Source organism: Dermochelys coriacea, chromosome 13, assembly GCF_009764565.3.
Source record: "Dermochelys coriacea isolate rDerCor1 chromosome 13, rDerCor1.pri.v4, whole genome shotgun sequence".
Lineage (NCBI taxonomy): Eukaryota > Metazoa > Chordata > Testudines > Dermochelyidae > Dermochelys > Dermochelys coriacea.
Window position 1 is genome coordinate 2,472,317 of NC_050080.1, and position 21,246 is coordinate 2,493,562.

At 55.4% G+C, this 21,246-nt stretch overlaps 2 protein-coding genes across 3 annotated transcripts; both read left to right on the top strand.

Moving 5' to 3' along the window:
- The first annotated feature begins 5,895 nt into the window (after window positions 1–5,895).
- On the top strand, window positions 5,896–14,627 carry LOC119841974 (interferon regulatory factor 4-like). 2 transcript variants are annotated; one of them, XM_038369830.2, is made up of 8 exons: window positions 5,898–6,409; window positions 6,875–7,061; window positions 7,808–7,911; window positions 8,329–8,440; window positions 10,462–10,581; window positions 11,789–12,184; window positions 12,979–13,097; window positions 13,879–14,627. In XM_038369830.2, the coding sequence occupies exons 1-8, from the start codon at window positions 6,236–6,238 to the stop codon at window positions 14,017–14,019; spliced, it is 1,353 nt and encodes a 450-aa protein (XP_038225758.1). In that variant the 5' UTR covers window positions 5,898–6,235; the 3' UTR covers window positions 14,020–14,627. The 2 variants fall into 2 exon arrangements, with proteins under 2 accessions (XP_043351734.1, XP_038225758.1); XM_043495799.1 differs by lacking the exon at window positions 10,462–10,581 and having other exon boundaries at window positions 5,896–6,409.
- Window positions 14,628–16,327: 1,700 nt separating this feature from the next.
- On the top strand, window positions 16,328–20,185 carry FOXS1 (forkhead box S1). The gene is made up of 2 exons (XM_043495798.1): window positions 16,328–18,380; window positions 18,421–20,185. Exons 1-2 carry the CDS (start codon window positions 18,362–18,364, stop codon window positions 19,839–19,841), a joined length of 1,440 nt encoding a protein of 479 aa, XP_043351733.1. The 5' UTR covers window positions 16,328–18,361; the 3' UTR covers window positions 19,842–20,185.
- Window positions 20,186–21,246: the final 1,061 nt, after the last annotated feature.

Here is a 21,246-nt window from a genome sequence, read left to right on the forward strand (position 1 = left end):
AAACAGCATGGGGAGGCCCATTGCTAACCCAAGCACAATTAGCACCCATAGCTATGCACAGGGGCCCCGGAGAGCAAGCTGGGCAGGTCTCTGTGTCTCCAGAAACCAATGGTCTCTATAGCACCCCCAAAGCCAGACTAACAGAGTCCTGGAGTCTACGGCACATGGGGACAGATGGGGGAACACAAGGGTGTCAGTCAGCCTGGGCATGCCATGGCTTATTCATTTCAATGATTTCCATTGAATTGAGCTGGTTGGGTTTCAGGAGCCCCACACCTGCCCCCTCAGACTTCAGGCTGCTTTCTCTTACTCAGAACTGAAAAGCATCTAGCCAGGCCTGGGGCAGGCAGAGATGAGCAATGGCACCTACCTGCTGGGCACCAACAGGACACGGGACACGAGCCTTTGGCCTCTCAGTTACTGGTGATGACTAAAATGTGCCACTCTGAGGGCTGGAGCAGGGCTCCCTGGAGCGGCAGCATCCGGCTCCCCAGTAAGGACAGAACAAACACCCCAAGGAAAACTACAGCCCCAGCCCCCAAAGGCAAGGCTCTCTGGGCCCTGAGTCAGGGCAGCAACAGCTCTGGCAGGCTCCTTCCAGCCTTTCCAACAAACAGAACCCACGATTGAGCCTCTCACCTGCAGCCTCTCCAGGGAGAGTTCAGTCCTGGGGCATGCCAGGTCTCTTGGCTTTGTTCCTGTCCAGTCCCCTTCCCCTCTGAGCAAGCTATTCCCTCACTTCCATCCTGTTCCTGGTTAAATGCCCACCAGCTGAAAGCTTTCTCACACCAAATGGCAAGAAACAGGTTCCAGGCCAGGTCCTGCTGGGAATTAACCCCTTGTTTCCCTGCTCCAGCAGGGGTCAGCGCACCCTGTCACGGGGCTGTGCCAAATGAGTCTGGCGGGGCTCTGACAAATTTCTATGGGCCAAAGTGTCCACCTCACATAAACCAGCATCAGAACCAGCACTAAGTGGTGATGGTGCTGCTCAAGGACTGAATGGGCCAGTGAGTCTTACCGAGAATGATGAGGGCTGTGAAGTGCCGGGGCAGACAGACCTCCTTGGACCAGGGTTGAGAGACACTGGCAGGGCAGCCTGGGGGATCTTGTCCTGCTCTGACCCACGCTCTCACTGGTCTATGGATAAATGATTTTTACCCCGGCTGCTAATCTGGCACCTTTCACCAGCATTCACCTCACTACAAAACAGTCCAGCCCTGGAGGGAGGAAAGATCTGGATGTGAGATGGAGAAGAGCAGAAATGTATATGAAAGCTGTTGGACAGCGTGTGCTCCATAGACACAAAGCACACAAGTGCCCCTCTGAGCAGACCACCAAACAACAAACCACCTCGTGGTGAGAATGCAGAGGGGGGTGCATATTGGTGGCTGCCCAGGAAAATGATTTGCAAACAATATTGTTGCAGCAAGCTGGACCCCATGTTTATCGCTCTCATTGAAATCAGCCCCGCCCCCAGCATGAGAGGGTTTTGCTGGCACAAGCAGGGCAAGGAGAAGACCATGAAATTAAAACTAGACCTGGCCAAAATATTTTGCATTAAAAGGTTTTGGTTGAAAAATGAAATCACTTTCAAAAGTGTTATTCACAAAAAGAAAAGGAGTACTTGTGGCACCTTAGAGACTAACAAATTTATTTGAGCATAAGCTTTCGTGAGCTACGAAAGCTTATGCTCAAATAAATTGGTTAGTCTCTAAGGTGCCACAAGTACTCCTTTTCTTTTTGTGAATACAGACTAACACGGCTGCTACTCTGAAAAGTGTTATTCACATTCTTTAGTTACAAGAAGCCTCAGTTTCTGACTAAACACCAGGCTTTTGGTCACCACATTGTCTTTAAATGATTTTAATCAAAACATGGATACAAATATTGGTTGAACTTTTTGTCAAAAATGTGGCACGAAAGTTGGCAAAACACAGGAAAGGGGCTGTTCTCAACCCTGCAGACCAGGAACAGCTTAGAAATGTTTCACAATGTTGGCTTTCATTTTTTGGCCAGGGTTAGTCACGGCATGAAGATGTACTTACCAGCAGGTGCCTGCATTGATCCTCAGCAGGTTTGTTTTCACTGCAAAGGGCAGTGTGTTTGTATATCTAGAGAGCTAACTTGGGATAGTTCTCTCAGGGTAAAACCCTAGCGGAGACAAGACTGAAGGTTTGTCTTCACTGCAGAAAAGGTGTATTTTTAACTTGGGTCAGCTAACTCAGGTTAAAGCAGCAGTGAAGAAGACATGGAAACTCAGCTTTAAAGTGGGGTTAGCAGTTCGCAGGCTCCTCTGCAGCTTCACCCTGAGCTGCTAACCTGCGTTAAGAGGTGAGTTGCCGTGTCTTCACTGTTATTTTAACCCGGGTTAGCTAATTCACTAGCTAACTCCATTCAGAATACACCTTTTCTTGCAGTGAAGACATACTCAAAGGTAGTTTCAACTTTAGTGCAGCCAGCTGAGATTAACCCCAGGTGGGAGGTATAGGCTTGACATTGACTAGTTGTGACGTTTTTGGAGGTTGGCCCAGGTGTCCATGGCAAAGTACTACCACCTGCTTACAGTGGGACAGAGCCCTGTCCGTGCCCACCAGGGCAAACTCTCCCCAGCCACTGGCTACTGGAGACACAAGCGCTCTGCTCTGGGCTCTGTGTTAGTTCTTTACACTTTATTACACTTGAGTGCTCAGTCCCTTATCTTGTGGACCCCCGCTGGGCACAACCATCCGTGGAAGCAGTGCTCCCCAGTTCACTGGTTTCACCTGCGTTCAACACTCTTCTTAGGGCAAGACACTTAGACCGATTTATAGTAAAACCAAACTGAAGTTTATTTAACAGAATTGAAAATAGAGATGCAGCTGAAAGCAAGGAGAAGGACTTGGAAACATGAGGGTACAGGGCAAGAACAACATAAACTGCAAGCTGTAGCCAGTACTTCATAACAAATTACCTTCCTGTCTGACAAGGTATTTCTCACCCACTGGTCATTTCTCGCAGCACTGTTCTAGTTCCAGAAGCTAGGACTCAACTTTCATGAGACAGCGCCAGCTGGTCAAGTCACTCCTCTGTAACTGAAACCACTTGGGCCGTTTCCTGTGCTCTTAAACAATCACAACTATTGTCGCTTAACCCAGGTAGCCTCCCTCCCGCCAGAACTCTCGTGGGGTTCATTTGTCTTTGTAAACCTTCCAGCCTGCATCTTGCTGAGACAGTAAATACAGGCTGTCTCCACGAGTGCTCACTGTTCCCATGTTGATTGGGTCAGCTCTCAGCCTCCCACTCGTCAGGTTGCATTCCCAGTGGATTTGGAACATAATATTCTACTTGTTATATGGCTCTCAAACTGTTTCCCTCTAGCAAACCTCTTGCAATGCCCAGGACTTCGCTTGCAGCAGAGACCCCACATGTCCTCCATTGGGTGGAATATTTAGAAGATGTCTGGACATGGGGCAATATACTCACCTGGGCATGGCAGTATCACACTAGCTACATCGAGCTAAAAACTACAGGGCTCTCTCGCTGTGCAATGTTCTGCTTCTGGCCGTTAAGACACAGCCAATGCCATACGCTGGCCCGGCCCAAACTGGTCATCTTCCAGCTCCTGAACGTATTTCCATTATCAACACATTAGTAATGGGCAAACAGGCCTGACCTTCGAAGGTTGTCCATGTCCATGGTTCAGTGAGAGGCTCCTTCCATTATTATCCAGTTACTAGCTGGAAATGGCTCAATGATTCATTTCAGCGAATTACCAGCTATAGCCCCAAATGCACCCGTCTCTCGGTAACTTGCTTGACAGTGACACGGTCACCTTTTTATTTATAGATTTTGCTCCATTGTTTCCCATTATAAAACTGCAGTTGCAGCCTCAGGCTGTGGGGCGGGGCAGCAAGACAACCCCAAAGATGACAGGGATGAACGGTAGCTTTACAATAAGCAGCTGGTGACTGACACAGGGCCAAACTAGCTGCATTTTCCTTACTGCACAGAAAATGAAAAAAACGAAAAAGTTGATTGTTCAGAGGAGAAGACCAATAATAACCCTGCATCTCTGGCTTTCAGCCACAGCAAGGAGCTGTGAGAAATACAGGGAAAGCTGGACCCAGGCAACAACCAGGTCGGGGTCCAGGTTTCCATATGTTTGCCATGCAATGTCCTCCCACCTGTTCTTAAAGACCCACAGCTAGCAGGCAACCAATTGTTGGTAGCCCCTGGAGAGACTGCTACACTGCCAGGCTCTACTCAGGCTGGCGGATGGGGTTAGAACAGGCTCTTCCACAAGAGCTGTCACAGGCCGTGATATTCCCTGCATAGACAGTGCTGTTCTACCCATGCTCCCAACCCCCCTGAGCTCTACAGGCGGCAGGAAGCAGTAACTGAGCCCTGTCCTGGTCCCATCCACACAAGTATGGACTGAGCTAACATCGTGGGCACTAGAACCTAGGCCCTGACCCAGGGGTCGCCGTCTGGCTAGTGACAGCCCCAGGGCCAGATTAAGACCTTTAGAGGCCCTAAGCACTGAAAAGATTAGGGTGCCCCCCTCATATATAATTCAAAATAAAAACAATACTATACTGTAAAATAAAATTTTATTTTTGAAATGACACAAAACTTACATGTATGCTGAAATTAAAACAGCTTCTTTCTAGATTTTCTGATTGCGAAATTCTGGATAAGTTCATCGAAGGTGACTCGACGAAGCATGTCCGCTTCCATACACAATAGGGAAAGTGAATCAAGTCTGTCCTGACACGTTGTTCTCTGAGGGTTTTTTATTCTTTTCAGCTGAGAAAAAGAGCATTCTGCAGTTAGTAATCATCAATGTTAGAAAAACATGTAATGCAATCTCTATATTTGGAAATACACATTGTATTCCGTCTTTCAGTATTGTGTCATGAAGATCAATGTGACTGAATTTCATTTTTCCTGTTTCATTAAACTTTGCGCACATATAACAGTGGAACTGCTGTACTTCTCCACAGAGATTCATGTTCAAGTCAGCAGGGTACGAGTCAACTAGCTTTTGGTAACCTTGCGAATATTGTTTGTCAGATAAGTCCATATTGTTTAGAAAAGAAAATCTACTTGATACTTCTTTGTACACTTCACCTCTCCCCTTCATATGAGCTTCAAGTTTATCAATTATAGTGTAGTAAGTAGATACGTGAAATTTGTCTCTAGGATTCAATGCTGTTTCTGTTGCACTGCTATCATTTGCTTGTTTTTTCCTGATTCGCTTGCGGGACTGGGCTTCTTTGTAGTTAGTATCAGGCAAGATATCTTTAGATATGTCTTCAAATCTTTCAAAATCATTCCTCAAATGCATCCGATGAAGTGAGCTGTAGCTCAGGAAAGCTTATGCTCAAATCAATTTGTTAGTCTCTAAGGTGCCACAAGTCCTCCTGTTCTTTTTGCGAATACAGACTAACACGGCTGCTACTCTGAATTCCTCAAAGTGTGTAAGTGGTCTCCTAATGATTGACAGAGGTCTGCACACGTTTTCAAATCCAATTCTTTTCTTGGAGAGCTTGACTTGTGTGGTAAAAAAGAACAGAAAAACGGGGGAGGAGTGTGTAGTGCAGTGTAAGGAAATCTAACAAAGTTCTGATTTTTCCCATGATGACTACTTCAATGCTTGTTTGGTGCTTAGTCTGCCTAGTGGGTAATCCAGCCCTGGCCAGCCCCATGCCACCTGGGGGAGAACAATCCCCATCCCAGTCCCCTGGAGGATGGGGGCCCCTGTTCCATGATCCCGGGAAAGTGGGGTGCTCCTTGACCCATGTTACTTGGGGATAGGGGGGTCCAGCCCCTTATCCCCTGAGCCGTAGGGCTCCAGCCCCTTGGTCCTTACACAAAAGTGAAAGCAGCCAGCGCAGGAAAGAGAAAGTGAAATCGCTCCTGCGCCGCTCTTTCGCTTTCGTCCTGCCTGCTCCAGCACCTTCTCCGGGGACACAGCTTGTGCCTGCACCCCGTGGACCCTTCATCCCACGCCCGCCTGGCTCCGCAGCTCCCGCGGGGATCGGCCAGCGCGCAGGGCAGGGCCTGGGGCAGCCGAGCAGCCCTCGGGCCGCCGGCTGATCGCGGGGAGAGCCGCGCAAGCAGACAGCAGGGCTCGGAGCTGGTGTCCAGGCCGGGCGCTTTGGGGTCCCGCGGAGAGCCCCGGGCGCAGCGCCCTGGCGGGGAGAGGCGCAGGGCCCCGGCGCTAGGCAGGGTCCGGCTGGCGAGGGCCGCGCACATGGCGGAGGCAGGGAGCCACATGCGGCTCAAGGAATGGCTCATCGCCCAGATCGACAGCGGCAGGTACCCGGGGCTGCGCTGGGAGAACCGCGAGAAAACCATCTTCCGCATCCCCTGGAAACACGCCGCCAAGCAGGACTATCGGCAGCAGCAGGACGCGGCGCTCTTCAAGGTAGCGGGCGGGCACGTGGGGCGGCGGGCAGGAGCCCCGGTGCCGGCGGGGGGCGCGCCGCAGGTCCCCGGGGAACGAGATCGGAGCCTGCAGCCAGGCTCTGGGGCGAATCGTAGCGTGAGACACTTCAGCGCCCAGCGCCTGCTCCCCTCCTCCCTTCCCATCGTCAGCTCCAGCGCCTCCCTTCTCTGCCTCTCCCCCCGCCCCGGCTCTCCGCCACCTCCCCAGCCCTCCTGCCGTCCACACCCTGACCGGCGCCACCGCAGCCCCTCGGACTGGGCGCTGGTGCCCTTCTCCCAGAGGCCTGGCAGCATGCACCTGTGCTGTGCAAGGCACCTGCTAAGCTGTGACCTGCCTGGTCGTGGGCCTGCCCAGAAGAGTCTCGGGGGGTGTGGGGGGGTGGCACCTCCCGTGGTTGCAGGGTGAAGTGTGGGGCAGCTTTTGCCCGTTTCCTTGCCATTGCAGGCCTGGGCTGTCTACAAGGGGAAGTACCAGGAAGGTACAAAGGCAGACCCCTCCACCTGGAAAACCCGCCTCCGGTGCGCCTTGAACAAAAGCACCGATTTTCAGGAGGTCCCCGAAAGAAGCCAGCTGGACATCTCAGAGCCGTACAAAGTGTACCAGATCCTATCGGATGGAGCCAGAGACTCCGGTATGGCATCCCTGGGACCTCAGTAGGGAGGTTGCCTCTTCCAACTTGAGGTGGAGCCACAGTCTGTTGTTCCTTTTCGGGAAGCATTTCCCATCCCTCCTGTTTCACAAACCCAGAGTCACTCTTCCCTATGCTGGTCCCTTCCCAGTAATCCTCCTCTGCCAGGATCCAGTCTGCCCTGCGGAAATTAGTTCGTTTCCAGATAGCACGCAGGTCTGGGCCTGAGGGATGGGAACTGTTAAATGCCAAGTGGGACATTCTTATCCCCAGGGAGGTAGGCAGGGCAGTGCCCATGCTGGCACATGGCCATGTTCGGAAGGAAATAACCTCCAGCAGCAAACCCTCCCTACCACCGGGGTGGGCGTTGGCAGAGGAAATGTGTCCTGATTCTACTGCACGGCTCTTCCAGTTGCTCAGCATCCCCTGGAGCCGGCTGTGGGAAGATGGAGCGTGTCCAGGTTACGAGGAGCATGCCCATAGCTCAGCAATGCCAAGCACTTAGCAGGCAGAATACGTTCACATTGCAGGAAGCTTCGTCCCTCAGCTTTTCAGGGCTCATTCGAGGTTGCTGGGAGCTGGGGAAGTGCTGGGTTTGATTTCCTTAGGCAACTGTGGAGCCACAATTTTCAGTGAAAGGAAGGGCATGAAGTCGTGTTCTTCTGGGCAACGATCCCAGGGAGGGCAAGTATTCTCGCAGCAGCTCTGTTGCTCTCAGGCGAGTAACAGATTTCATGTTCTCTCTGCAGAGAAGGAAGGCAGCCTGGAGTCCCCTTCCCCAGAAGAACAGGAGGCAAGCCAGCCCCCAGCCCCCGGGGACCCGGAGATGGGAGTTAACTGCGGGCCAGACAAGGTGCGAGTGGGTTGAGGTTATCATCTGCACTGACCTTTCTCTTGTCCAGTCCTCTTTCCTCCTTTTGTCTGTCCCACAGAGAACATGGGTTCCAGGTTTGATAACAAGTCTTGGTATTTTACGGGTGTCCCACGCAGGTCTCTGGCTACTTTCATTTCATGATACTTTGTACCTGTCTAGTGCCCTTTATCCAAGGATCTCAAAAAGCTTTACAAACATCTAGCTGAGAGCCTTGCAGCACTGCTTTGAGGTAGGCAAGGACTGTCCTCATTTTACACATGGGAAACTGAGGCATGGACAGCAGGGAAGTGATTTGTCCAGAGAGCCTGGAATGGAACTCAGGTCACCTGATTCCCAGGTCTTTGCTTGACTCCTCCCTTCGTCCTGTTCTCATGGGTTCTGTTCTCTTCCTCCCAGACTAGCATGTCCTCAGGTTTGGAAGAGGATGGGAAGAAGGATCTGATGGAGACCTGCCAGACTTCTCCAGTCCCACTGGTCTCCCACTTACCAAGCCATCCGGCAGATTGGGGTAAGGAAGGGGACTTGTCCATTCCCAGCCTCTCATCTCCTTACCAGTACCCACGAGAGCAGTTGCTAAAGATGTTATTTTTGATTTTTTAAAGATTAGTTTCACTCATTTCTTATTCACCCCCATCACTGCTTCTGACCAGGGATGGACTTGAGCGTTAAAGTCTGGGCCCAAAATCCTCCAGGGCTTGAGGTGGCTTCTGATACCCTCTAGTTCCCCAATGATTACAGGAATCCCCTACTCTTTTTCAGAGTTCCCTTTAATTGAGTGAGTTCAGTCACTATGAGAAATGGGCACAGACTAGAACCTGCGATCCAAGTACCCCTGCACTTTGGGTCCGGCTCTGAAACCATGGTAGCTCTGCCCATCTCTGTAACTATATTCCAGCCAGGATGCTAGCTACACTAACAGATGATGCCCCAACTCAGAGCTAAATTGGTTCACTTTACTCAGTGCTTCTTGTCAGCAGTCTGGGAAAGAAACATACCCTTGGTTGGTCCCTGCACTGACTTGGGTTATTAGTTACAGCAGTGGTTCTCAGCCTTTCCAGACTCCTGTACCCCTTTCAGGAGGCTGATTTGTCTTGCACACCCCCAGGTTTCACCTCGCTTAAATCTACTTTCTTACAAAATCAGACATAAAATACGAAAGGGTCACAGCACACTAGTACTGAAAAAGTGCTGACTTTCTCATTGTTGCCATAGAATTATAAAATAAATCAATTGGAATATAAATACCGTACGTACATTTCACTTATTCAGTGATACTTGAGCCTGTTTTTCACTTGTGAACCTTGTCTGAAGCTCAAGCCCCACTACCTGGGGCTGAAGCATGTAACTTAGCTTCACAGGCCCCCCAGTGCTGTGCGGCCCCAGGCAATTGCCCTGCTTGCTATCTCCTAATGCTGGCCCTGTACTTCCGACCCCTGATTGAGAACCACTGAGTTACAGCACATGCTGGGTAACGCTTGCTGTGGTGACAACTTTGACAGTGTATGCAGGGCATCGCTCACTGACAGGCACTGCCTAGGACACAAGTGCTCTGCAGTGAAGAGCAGCGGAGTTACAAGGAACTGGGTAATGTGCTGGCCAGAACCTGGAAACCTGCTTTTGATCAGTTTACTTCAAGGGGCTTTTAAGAGTTTCCTGAACAGCGAGCAAAGGGCTGTTAGCCTGGCTGGGTTTTGGCTCCCGATTCAGAGCTGCTGTGGGAGTGTGTCTAATGAGTGGAGCTCAGAGCACGGGCAGGACTCCTGGGTTCTGTTCCCAGCTCGGCCACTAACTCACTCTTTGACTTTGGCCAAGTTACTTAGTCACCTCTTGGTGCCTCATTCCACTCCTCCGTATAACGAGTGCAACTGGACTTTGTGATGGGGCACTTAGGGCCCTGATCCAGCCCTGTTTGGCAAGTGCTTTGAGCTGCGTGGATGAAGGGCACAATATTTTCTGTTGTTAGTCTCCTTCAGCTGCCTGTGGGAGCCGTATAATCAACCTGCTGGCTGCTGTCAGAAATGCCAGGTGCATGCAGACAGAGCAGCTCCATGCTCCGTAGATCTCGGGAACATACATGGCTGAAGAAAGTACAGCAGGGGTAGGAGAGGAAGAACAGGGAGGGAGTTACAGGTGAGGGCATTTGTTGCCCAGTTGCCTAACAGACCGAACATCTAAGTCCTGCTCTCCCTCTCCCAGCCAGACACTTACTCTGTTCTGTGGGGCTGCATGGGTGGGAGAGAGAAGAGATTTGCCACGAATCTATGGAAACATGGACCATTCTGAGCACTGCTCCGCTGCTCCCCAGATGTTTTTTCCTGCAGGGCATACAGACTGCCAGAGAGGAGCTCACCAGTTCTCGGGCTCTCTGCCCCCGCCCTTGGGAGAAGCCTGGGCACCCAATAACAAGTGCTGTGCTCATGAGAAACTCCCCCGCTCTCCGGAGGCAAAGAGAGGGCATTGGACTGACTGCCCCAGGCCCGTCTCTGAGAGTGGATAACTTTGCAAGCTCGGTTTCTGTTTTGTTCCTAGGGTATCAGGTGAAAGGGGTTTTCTGTGGCTGGAGCCCAACACATGCTCGCTTTCTGCAGAGCCCACAGCTGGGTGATCCCAACTCCAATCACATCCCCACTGCAGACATCAACAACTCAGGTAGAGGACTGGAGGGGGGCAGCCCGGGATCCCCCTCTCTGTTGCACAGGGGAGGGAGGCAGAGCGGGAGACCCTGGCCCTATTGAAATCATTGACTTCAATGAGGCCAGAATTTCATCCATCACTGGGATTCTGGGGCTCGGGGTCTCCAGACCATCGGGAACTGAAGTGCCCTCCTGCAGTTTGGGTGCTGAGGTTCTGCGGGGCTCTGCCATGGGGATCCCAGTCCTGGCTGGAGAGATGCGCACACACCTACCAGGGCTCCAGCATGGACATGGGATTAAGGGCTGACCCCTGGCTTTCTGTCCCTTCCGAGGCGCATTCTGGTTTTTCAGTTAAGCGTGTTCACGTAGGGGAATTAGGGGTTGGCCCTTCATTTTCCCCTTCCCCCATCACAAACACCGAGCAGCAGCTCGCAACCCTGGGGCTGCTCTAACTTACCAGATCGTCCCGGCAGCAGCCCAGAATCGGGAAGGGAGTATAAATCCTGCTCTGCCTGGCTTTGCCTTCTTATGGGGGCGGGTGTTCACATCCGGGGCAAGCTGGGCCCGGCTGGGTTTTCTGCCAAGGAACTTGCCCCTCACAGCACCAGGTGCTTGCCATTCCAGCTAACGGTGCCTAAGCTCCCAGGCCTGGCCCACGTCTGGGAGGGGCTGGCCCCAGCGCTGACATCCCTCCTCCTCTCCTCAACACCTCCTGGCCTAACTCTAGGCAGGCAGCTAGCAGGTCCCCAGCTCCACCCTTCACTGCTGCAAGCTACCCCCAGGAGCAACGTCCAGCTCAGCTGGGGACAGGGCCCCGACCTGCTCTGTGGTTCAGGGCAGCGCTGAGCACATGGCGCCTGCTCCTCGTAGCACTGACCGCTCCCCTCCGGCGGGCTGGGGAGGTTCGCTGCTGAAGCGGCATGGAGCAGGGGATGTTAACCTGCACTCTAGAGCCCTGCAGCACTGGGCTGCCTTCCAGCCCCATCCATGCCTCCAGGTGGTTCCCTGGGATTGCTGCCGGGAGGTGGCTCGGCTCTGTCTGAGCCGGGGAGCTGAGCCCAGGGCCATCAGTGGCTGAGGGGCCCGTTCAGTGCCCTGGCTATGACTGAGTGTCAGTGACCCAAATACTGGGTTCCTGCGACCCACCCGCCCCCCAACTTTCATCCATTGTCACTGGGAGCTTCCCCACTTCCTGACCCCTCTTCCCTCCCCCACTCCCCCAGATTGCTGGCTGCACGTCCGCCTCTACTACTGCAACGTGCTGGTGAAGGAGTTCACCACCCGCACCGCCGAGGGCTGCCGCATCACCTACCGCCTGGTGCCGGCTGACAACGAGCGGCTCTACGGCCCATCCTCCATGGAGCAGATCCAGTTCCCCTCCCCTCGCCTGCTGACCGGCGACAGCAGGATGGCAGGCGTGACGGGCATCTTGGAACGGCTTCTTCCCCACCTGGACCGGGGCGTCCTTTTGTGGGTGGCTCCCGAAGGCGTCTTCATGAAACGGCAGTGCCAGGGCAGGGTGTACTGGAATGGGCCCATGGCGCCTCACAACAACCGACCCAACAAGCTGGAGAGGGAGAAAACCTACAAGCTCCTGGACACCCAGCAGTTCTTGCAGCGTACGTGCCCATTCAGCGTGCCTGGGGGCAGCTCAAGGGCATGGCAGTGACGTGCTCGGGGAGGCTGGGAGATCTGGGCAAAGGGTATGGGGAGAAGAGGAGCATACAGCCCATCTCGTCCTGCCCTAGTCACTGGGCACTTGCTCTTTGCCTCAGTGACCAGGGCCTGAGAGGCGCTTGTTCTCTAGTACGTTACAGAATAGGGAATATGGGACTGAACTGGCTGGAATGTCTGTGCCCTGCTAGCCTGTGCTGGGTTGAATCAGAGCCACTCAGCCGTGTGTTATGTGCCCTGTACTGCTAGCAGCAATTCTCCTTGGGCTCCAGTGCTAAGAGCCCGTGTTTTAGGAGCAGGAGTTCTCTCTCTGTGCTGGGCCGGGGAGTTCTGAGTAGCCTTACGATGCACTGTAGTGACCTGGGAGGTCAAAGCTTTGGGACAGGATGAACCAGTATGACCCATAGGTTTCTTCCCACTGAGACCCCCATTTGGGAGTTGTAAGGAGCCTGCTGGCTCTATGGCCCAGAGAGAGGACTAGCATGAGACCCACCCCTGCTGCTGTGTCCCTCCCTCCCTCGAAGAGATCCATGCCTTCCTCCTGAGGACTGTGCATGACCCAGTGAAATCTCTCTGTGCCCCAAGATCCAGTGACCTTGCAGGGTCCTCCCCCGGTGCAGACCCTTTGGACTGTCGTGTCTCCATCAGCCCCTTGGCAGGGTCTGTCCAGCCCCCGGCCATGTGCGTCAGGCTATTGAGGGTGCTCCAAGTCATGGCTGGAAATGCTTGTGGGTTTCAGAACTACGGAGCTACCTGAGTCGTGGGGAGCCCACACCCCAGTATCAGATCCACCTGTGCTTCGGAGAGGAGTATCCCCCTACCCCAAGTCAGAACTTTCAGAAGCTCATCATGGCCCATGTGAGTATCTGGGGCAGCAATGGGGGTTCTGCTGGACTTGGCTGGCTGTTTTTCCGGGGTCTGTCACATGGCCCCTGTGATCCCCGGGGTGGGGCACAAGTGCTGACTTTTGTTTTCTCCGCGGCTGTCCCGCATCGCCCTGAGCTACAGGTTGTAAATCGAAAAGGAGGACTTGTGGCACTTTAGAGACTAACAAATTTAATTGAGCATAAGCTTTCGTGAGCTACAGCTCACTTCATCGGATGCATGCAGTGGAAAATGCAGTGGGGAGATTTGAAATACATAGAGAACATGAAACAATGGGTGTTACCGTACACACTGTAAAGAGAGTGATCAGGTAAGGTGAGCTATTACCAGCAGGAGAGAAAAAAAACCTTTTGTAGTGATAATCAAGGTGGGCCATTTCCAGCTGTTGACAAGAACGTATGAGGAACAGCAGGGAGTGGGAAATAAACATGAGGAAATAGTTTTACTTTGTAAATCATGCTCCTGAGCCCTGGAACAAAGCAGGGCACAGCAGCGGGCACCTGGCAGCTCTGACACAGGCTGCTGCAGGGCATGCTGGCAGGCTGGAGAGGAAGCCTGAGTTCCGGCCGCCCAGAGGTTTTGTAGATCCCAGCACACCCTGTGCTGGGCACGCAGGATTGCACAGAGTCAGCTTGCCAGGTCGGCGCGTGCTAGAAAAAGTCAGCCACTGAGTGCCGTGGAGTGAGGGAAGTGACCGGGGTGTGCTGCAGGGCCTGTCTGCCTGCAATGACCCGACTGTGCTCTTGCCCTGCAGGTTGAGCCCGTGTTTGCGCGGGAGCTCTTCCTTCATGCCCAGCGCATGGGGCCACTGTCACAGCGCGACTCCTCACAGCTGCATGCCACTGATGCTTCCAGCCACATCACCCAGATCCTGAAGCAGCTGTGCCAGCCCTGAGCCCCTGGTAGAGGAAGACGGAGCCAGCAAGGTGCCTCGACCCCACTCACACTCGAGCTTTTGTAGCATGGAAAAGATCGTGCCCACCTCGCACACATCCCACTAGCCCTGTCTCTAACAGAGGCCCTATAACTCAGGAGTAGCCTTGCATAACACAGCATGGAGTTACCCAGCCAGCCTCTGCACATAAGGACTAAAGCCTGGGATAGATCGACAGGGGTAATCCTGGAATCGGCCCTGTAGAGCTATTGGCATTAGCCCCTCTCTGGGGGGGAGCATGATCTTTATCCGGAGCTCAGGCATGGGGACTTCATCCCAGACTAATGCGTGGCAGGATAGCTGTGACATTGCTCTGCTGGAATACGGCACGGGATTTGGGACATGGCAGGTTACGCTGATACAGAAGAAGTGTTGATTTTTGTACCCTGATTTTATGTGATTTTATGTCTCTGGCTGCAGCAGGGTGATGGTTAGTTCTGTGGCCCTAGAAACCTGCCCTTCCGAAATGGCTGTGAATAAAACTGCTCTGGGTCAGAAGCACAGAGCTCAGGGCAGGGCAGTGGGTTCAGAGCAGCTGATGACAATAAAGTCAAACAGAGACAGTAAAACTTACCTCTATTCCCCCACCCCGGGCTGGGGAGCAATAGCTCCAAACTGAATCTAGGGCCCAGTAGCCCCTGCTGGTGCCACGGGGAAGGTGCGTTCAGCCCCGAGCAGCTGCACTGAAATTCCCGGCTGAAGGCACTGGCTGCTCAGGAGAGGGAGTTCCCCGCAGTGGCTTTGCGGCCGGCCGGTGCCATCTAGCGGAGAGCAGGCAGGAGTGGCTGGGCCACAGCAGCCATTAGCTCAGGGTCTGAGGAGAGGTTAAAGCGAGGGCTCATTCCCCAGGGGATCACAGGCTTGGCTCTCCCAGCTGGGAGATGAGTGCGCTCCCTTGGCCTGCCTCTGCCAGGCTCCTGGGATCAATGCTGGGGTGGCCTAGGGCTCCTCTTTGCCACCTGGAGACATGGCCTGAAGAAACTTTCTGAGGTGCCCTGTGCCGAGTTGGGTGGTTCAGTGCCCAGCTCCTGGGATGGCTACATCCTCTGTGGTGAGAGGCTGGTGTGGGCGCATGGATTGGGCCTGGGAGCCGTGAATTCCTGATGTCTAACCCCAGGCCTGGTAGTGACTGTGTGCCCTTGAGGGTGTCACAGCCCCGCTCCATGCCTCAGTTTCCCCCCGTAACAAGGGAACATAACTGCCGCCCCGATCACTGGGCTGATTGGACGCCCTTTGCAAAGTGCTTTGAAAACGGGCACAGGATCTTTACTGGCTGAGCCTGCTGCAGGGACTCCTCCTCCCAGGAAAGGTCACAGGCATGTCAAAGCCCCAGCTGCAAGCCCAAGGACAGCACCAGAGGAGCCAGTTCCCACCCCCGCAATGTATTTCAGCTTTGCTCTCGGCTTGGCCAAGAGGGGCACAGAGCGGGGACTAGACAGGGGAGGGGGCTCTTTGCTGGGCCCAGGCTGGGTGCGCTGGCTCAAGCCTGAGTGCAACATAGGTAGCACGCTTGGCTTCGCCTCACCAGCGCCTGTTGGCTTGCAGCAGCCAGCACGTGAATTTGAGAGCGGAGGTTCGCAAAGAAGGGTCCTCCCCCCTCCCCCACAGGGCCTTGGGGAGACTTTCTGGGGAGGGGGCAGGCAGTGGGGGTGACGAGCAGCTCGCAGGGGAGCACCCCTTCCTCCTCCTGCCTTGGGTAAGCAGCACTCACCCCCTCCGCGGTTAGAGCGCCCCCCTCCTGTTTTCATCAACTTCAACCCTGAGGAAGCTCTGCGGGCACCTGGCTCTGCCCTGGATTGCTCGTGTCCTTTCCCAGGGGAGCGAAGGCGCCTTGGCCCCTGGCCCTGCCGTACAACCCGGAGGCAGAGCAGCGGCTTGCTGGGCTCGTTGCATTCCAGGCCAAGTCTTAACACGCTGCTTGTGGGGCAGCCCTCATCCCTGTCCTGCACACCTGGCCTCCCTCTCCATCCTGGCTCCCGCTCGCCTTCGCTTCAGCCACGCATCACCTGCTGTCCTACTCATGGGGCCTCCACACGCCTCCCCTCCCACCTCTCCGTCCTGCCACTCGCTCAGTCTCCAGCCTACCCACAAGGCACGGCACTCGTTCCCCCAGCCCTTCTCCTTTGACTGCCAGGCACCAGCCGCACAGCGGAGGGGTTAGCTGGGCCCTGGACGGGACCTGGCCCAACACCAGGAAAATGCTGGAAAAGTCAGGAATGTGTGGCCGCAAGAGCTTGCCCTGAGATTCACTCCCTGGGAGAGGCTGTCACTGACTCTTTCCACAGGAGTGCCCAGAGATGGGCACAGCTGTGCTTGCAGGGCCGAGCCTGTCAGAGGGTGGGAGGCCCCCAGATGCTACTCCACGGGTAGAGCCTCATGGTGAGCACAGCAAGGAGACCCCCGTGGAGAGTAAATCAGGGAAAACAAGAAGCATAAACCTCAGGAAACAGCTGAGTGAGCAACGGAGAGAGAAAACCCACTGCACCAGGGTGCCCAGTGCCAGCCGGGAGCATCCCTGGTACTGACTCCCTGCTGTTAAATCACCAGCGCTCCATGCAAAGGGGGTCTCTGGGCAGTGGGCATGCTCCCCCGAAGGGCTCCAAAGCCAGGGCCTGGGCTATAGGACACGAGAACCAGACTGCCCTGGGGCCAGCACCTGGCACAGAGGGAGGCAGGGACTGGCTGCAGAGAGCAGCCACTTGGGTTAGTGAGGTGGGAGGGAGCCAGGCCTCAGAAACAGGGATTGGGAGGCAGCGTGGCCTAGTGGATTGAGCACAACTGAGTCCCAGTCTAGGGTCAAGTCCTGGCTCTGCCACTGGCCTGCTGGGTTCCCTTGGGCAAATCACTGCACTGCCCAATGTGTCAGTTTCTCCACTCCATCTGTAAAATGGGGATAATGATACTTCAGTAGTAATCCTTTGTAAAGTCTACCTAGAGAAGGGCTCAATGTTACTGTTATTAACATCCCAGATCTCCGCCAGAGGGAGCCAGGAGCCTAGAGGAGTTTATTCTGCCAGGACAAACTAGCTACTTCTTACCAAGGGTGCCAGTGACCCCAGCAGCCCAGTGCATGGTGACACTCTGCCTACCCCACACCTGCAGCCTCCCCCTACCCTGCCTTGCCTTGACTCTCAGGTGCCACCTCCAAAACACAGAAAATCAGGCCACTGGCCATGCCCCCTCACACCCAAGCTGATCTTCCCTCCCCCCCACAGCACTTCTCCAGAAACCTCACCCCACTGTCCACAAGCCCCACCCATGGGCAATGGGTCTACCTCACCCCAAACTGGTCCCCAGCCACTGGACCCGGGTGTGCCCACTGCTGCAATGCACGTGGCCAGCTGCCAAGTTACCTCTGTGAGTAACAAAAAACCTGGCATGCCACGTCCCCCAACTGGCAAGCGGCATGGGCACAGAAAAAACAGCCAGGCTGGTCAAAAAACCAGCCAGGTGACTGCCAGCTCTGCACCCCCTTCCTCCTCCCCTTGGGGATCCCCTAAAAAACCCAAAGTCTCCCCACACCATTCTCTTCCCTCCCCCAGTCTCCCTTGCTGGGGGGAGCAGGCAGGGGGCACTGGACATTAAACATTCGCTAACAAAGCCAGTGCACGTAGCTCGGGAGAGCAAATGGGTGAGCAGATTCCCAGCAGATCTGAGACACCCAGAAAAGACGGGGTGAGGGGAGATAAAGAGGAAAGATCCCTCGAAAGAGGGAGCATGAGTGAGGGTCAGAGACTGGGATGCCCAGACAGAACACGGGCACAAAACCCAGGCTATCTTGCCCCAGAGCTCCCCTGAGGACAGAAAGCCTGGTACTGAACCCCACCTCCCTCCCTCCCTGTCCCTTCAACCCCCCTTGCTTCCCACCCACTCTGTCTGGGAACAGCAATGCTGAGTGCGCCGGATCGGCCAGGAGCCTGGTTGTATTTCCTCCCAGCCGCCTGGCTCAGGAACCTCGGAGAACGAACAGGAGATGGATTATCAGCTCTCACTGCCCCTCGCTCCGCCCTAGGTGGCCCCCATGCTGCTCTGGGCAAGAGGAGGGACTTTCCGCCCCCTTTCGCCTTTTTCAGAGGCGAGAGGCTGGGCTGCAGTGGAGTTTTAACCGAGTTGGAACCAGGTTTTCACAGGAGTCAGAGCTGGGAGTTCGCAGCGGCCAGCTGCTCTGGACGGGACAGGACGGGAGGGATCCCTGCCCGGGAAGGATGCAATTGGAGTATCCCATCCCTGCCTCCTCTCTGCGCAGCCTGCCTCCCGTCAGCGACCAAGGAGGCTGCGGCAACCTGGGGATGGTGCTAGCTCCATGCCCCAGCTCAGAGCCAACCCAGAGCAGTGGGCCGAGTGCGGGCAGCGGGCCCCCCCCCCAGATGGGCGAGGTGACCAAGCCTCCCTACAGCTACATTGCACTCATCACCATGGCCATCCAGAGCACCCCGGAGAAGAGGATCACCCTGAACGGCATCTACCGGTACATCATGGGCCGCTTCACCTTCTACCGGGACAACAAGCAGGGCTGGCAGAACAGCATCCGCCACAACCTGTCGCTCAACGAGTGTTTCGTCAAGGTGCCCCGGGATGACAAGAAACCCGGCAAGGGCAATTACTGGACCCTGGACCCCGACTGCTACAACATGTTTGAGAACGGCAGCTTCCTGCGCCGGCGGCGCCGCTTCACCCGTAAGAGTAGCCTACGGGAGGTGCCGGAGGGAGGGGCGGAGGGGGCGCGGAAGAAACAGCCCAAGTACCGGGCCCGGCAGCACCCCCAGCCCTTGGCCCTCTTGGCCGAGGAGATCAAGACAGAGAGCAACTACTCCTCACCTGCTCCCGCCAGCCAGCTGCTCAGCTCGTGCGGGGGGCAGACGGGAGTGAGACAGGCGCTGACCTTGGAGGTTCAAATGGGTACCAAGGAGTGTGGCCAGGGCAGCAAGGAGCCCAGCATCCATTGCCCAGAGCAGCCAGGCCAGGCCAGCCTGCTGACCCCTAGGAAGTACCTGCAGAAACCCAGGCAGGCGTGCCTGTACCCGTTGGAGGGGCCGGAGCCCAAACCCCAGCTCTTTGAGAAGCAGCCCTGCTACCCAGGCCTCGAGGGGCGCCTGCTGGAGACCCAGGGGCAAGAGAGCCCCCGGCTGAAGGAGACTGTCTTTGGGGGGCTTCAGCCCCCCATCCAGATAGCTCAACCCCCTTACACTGCCCCGGGGGAGCGAGTGACCCCGCAGCACCCCCAGCTGACCAGGGACATCAAGGAACCGCCTCAAGCCACACCAGCCCTGACCGTGTCTCCCGACAGTGAACAGGAGGGTAAGGAGTCTGGGACATGCACCATTGGGCTGTCCCAGCCATTCAGCCAGGTGGCCCCCGTGTTCCCAGCCCTGCTGGGGCCCAGCAAGCCCTCGCTGCCCTGCAGCCGGCAGCCTTCGCCAGCCTGCTTCCCCTCCTTCGAAGGCGACAGCTATATCAAGCCGACACTGCCCGTCTTCAGCTCCTTCGGCTGCTCGGGCTCTGACACATTGGGCGGGAACTACCAGTGCCGGGTGCAGGCACTGAGCTTCTGCATGAACGAGAGGGCATGCAACTCGGCCCTGGAGCACCTCTTGACATCGTCACCGAGCGCAGCTCCCGTGACTCCCATCCAGCCGCCCCCCTTCAGACCTGCCGTCCAGCTGCAGGGGGAGCAGAAGGAGTCGTGGGCTGGGAGCCCGTTCTCCCTGCCAGGAGGGAATGGTTACCAGCTGGGACTCCCCCACTGTCTTTACAGGACACCTGGCATGTTCTTCTTTGAGTGACAGGCCCCGCCCAGGACAGACTGTGCCCTCACAGCCTCTCTTGCTGCCCACCGCTGTGCCCAGGACATCCCTGGCCATTCCACTTGCCCTTCGGAGAGCTGATGCCAAGGAAGGGACTCTCCATGTAAGTTATTCTCTCCTACTGCTTCCTGCCCAGTGGTGACTGCCTGATGGAGCTAAGAGGGACCCTGGCTCCCAGGAGAAATCACTTTGGGTACCGTACCACCCACTGCCAGCATTCTTTTGCCATGGCTGTTATCCCACAAAACTAGAACGCTGCATGGGAGACAGGGGCTGAATGGAACTGTGTCCTGGCTTGTGGAATAAAACACATCCCCCAACTGCGTCTCGCCTCGGTGTCTCTGCCTCGGCGGCCTGGGAGCATCGTGCGAAGGGCAGGTGGGACTGAAGAGGTGGAGGTGGGGGGGAGAAGGTGCTGCTTGGAGTCAGCTGGTACTCCCATGCCCTGCACCTTGACTTGTCATTTACACCTCTTGGCACCACAGGTGTTCTCCACTCACCCCTGCGGGAGCATGGCATGGGGACCCAGCCCCTGGGGCTTTACTGGCCTCTCTAAAGCAGAGTGTTAAAGGGACCCACGTGGTTTGTATTGTAAGAAGGTTTCTGCCGTCAGCTCTCTGCGCTGCAGTGGGGCTTCCACACCAGAGTAGACATCTCAGAGTCACATGGGGCCTCGGGCGGTTGTTCCTTAGAGGGAGGAGTGCAGGCTCCTGGGTAAAACCTAGGTCATGAGTTGCTGAATTCAAATCCCAGCTCGCCACTGAGGAGTCTAGGCCCAGCGCTAAGGCCCGTGGCCCAGATTTTCCAGCATGACTAGTGCTGTTGAGGGCCTAAATGGAGACGTTGTAAAGAGGCCGATGTTCAGAGGGTGGCGGGTGCTCGGCATCTCCAGGAAACCAGGCACCTGCGAGGTGGCTCAAGCTGGGCACCCAGTGATGATGAGATGCAAAATCAATGGGCACCTTTGGAAATGTGCCTGCCCAACTCGGCATGGCTGAGACCACCTCTGTAAAACAGGGACACGGACACGTGCGTCCCGGGGACCTGCGAGGCCCAGCGCTGTGGCCGTGCCCACCCCAGAGACAGGCAGAGCAGGCTGGTGTTTGTGTTGCACTTGCCGGGGGGCAGAAAGGGCATCCTAACAATGATTTTGAATCAAATAATGAACTAAACCATGAAGGGCAGAGCTTGCTGCAGCCACCCACCTGGCAGTGCCCCTTATGGCAACAGCGCTTTCTGAGGCAGCATATGGCTTCCTCTGCACCCGGGGGATAGTGGGGAGGAATCCTACTTCCTTTAGCTGGTTCCACTTTCAGCTGGCAGGAGCCATGGTGCCCCTTCCTCCTGGGCAGGGCTGTTGGGAGGGGCCACAACCACCCCATCC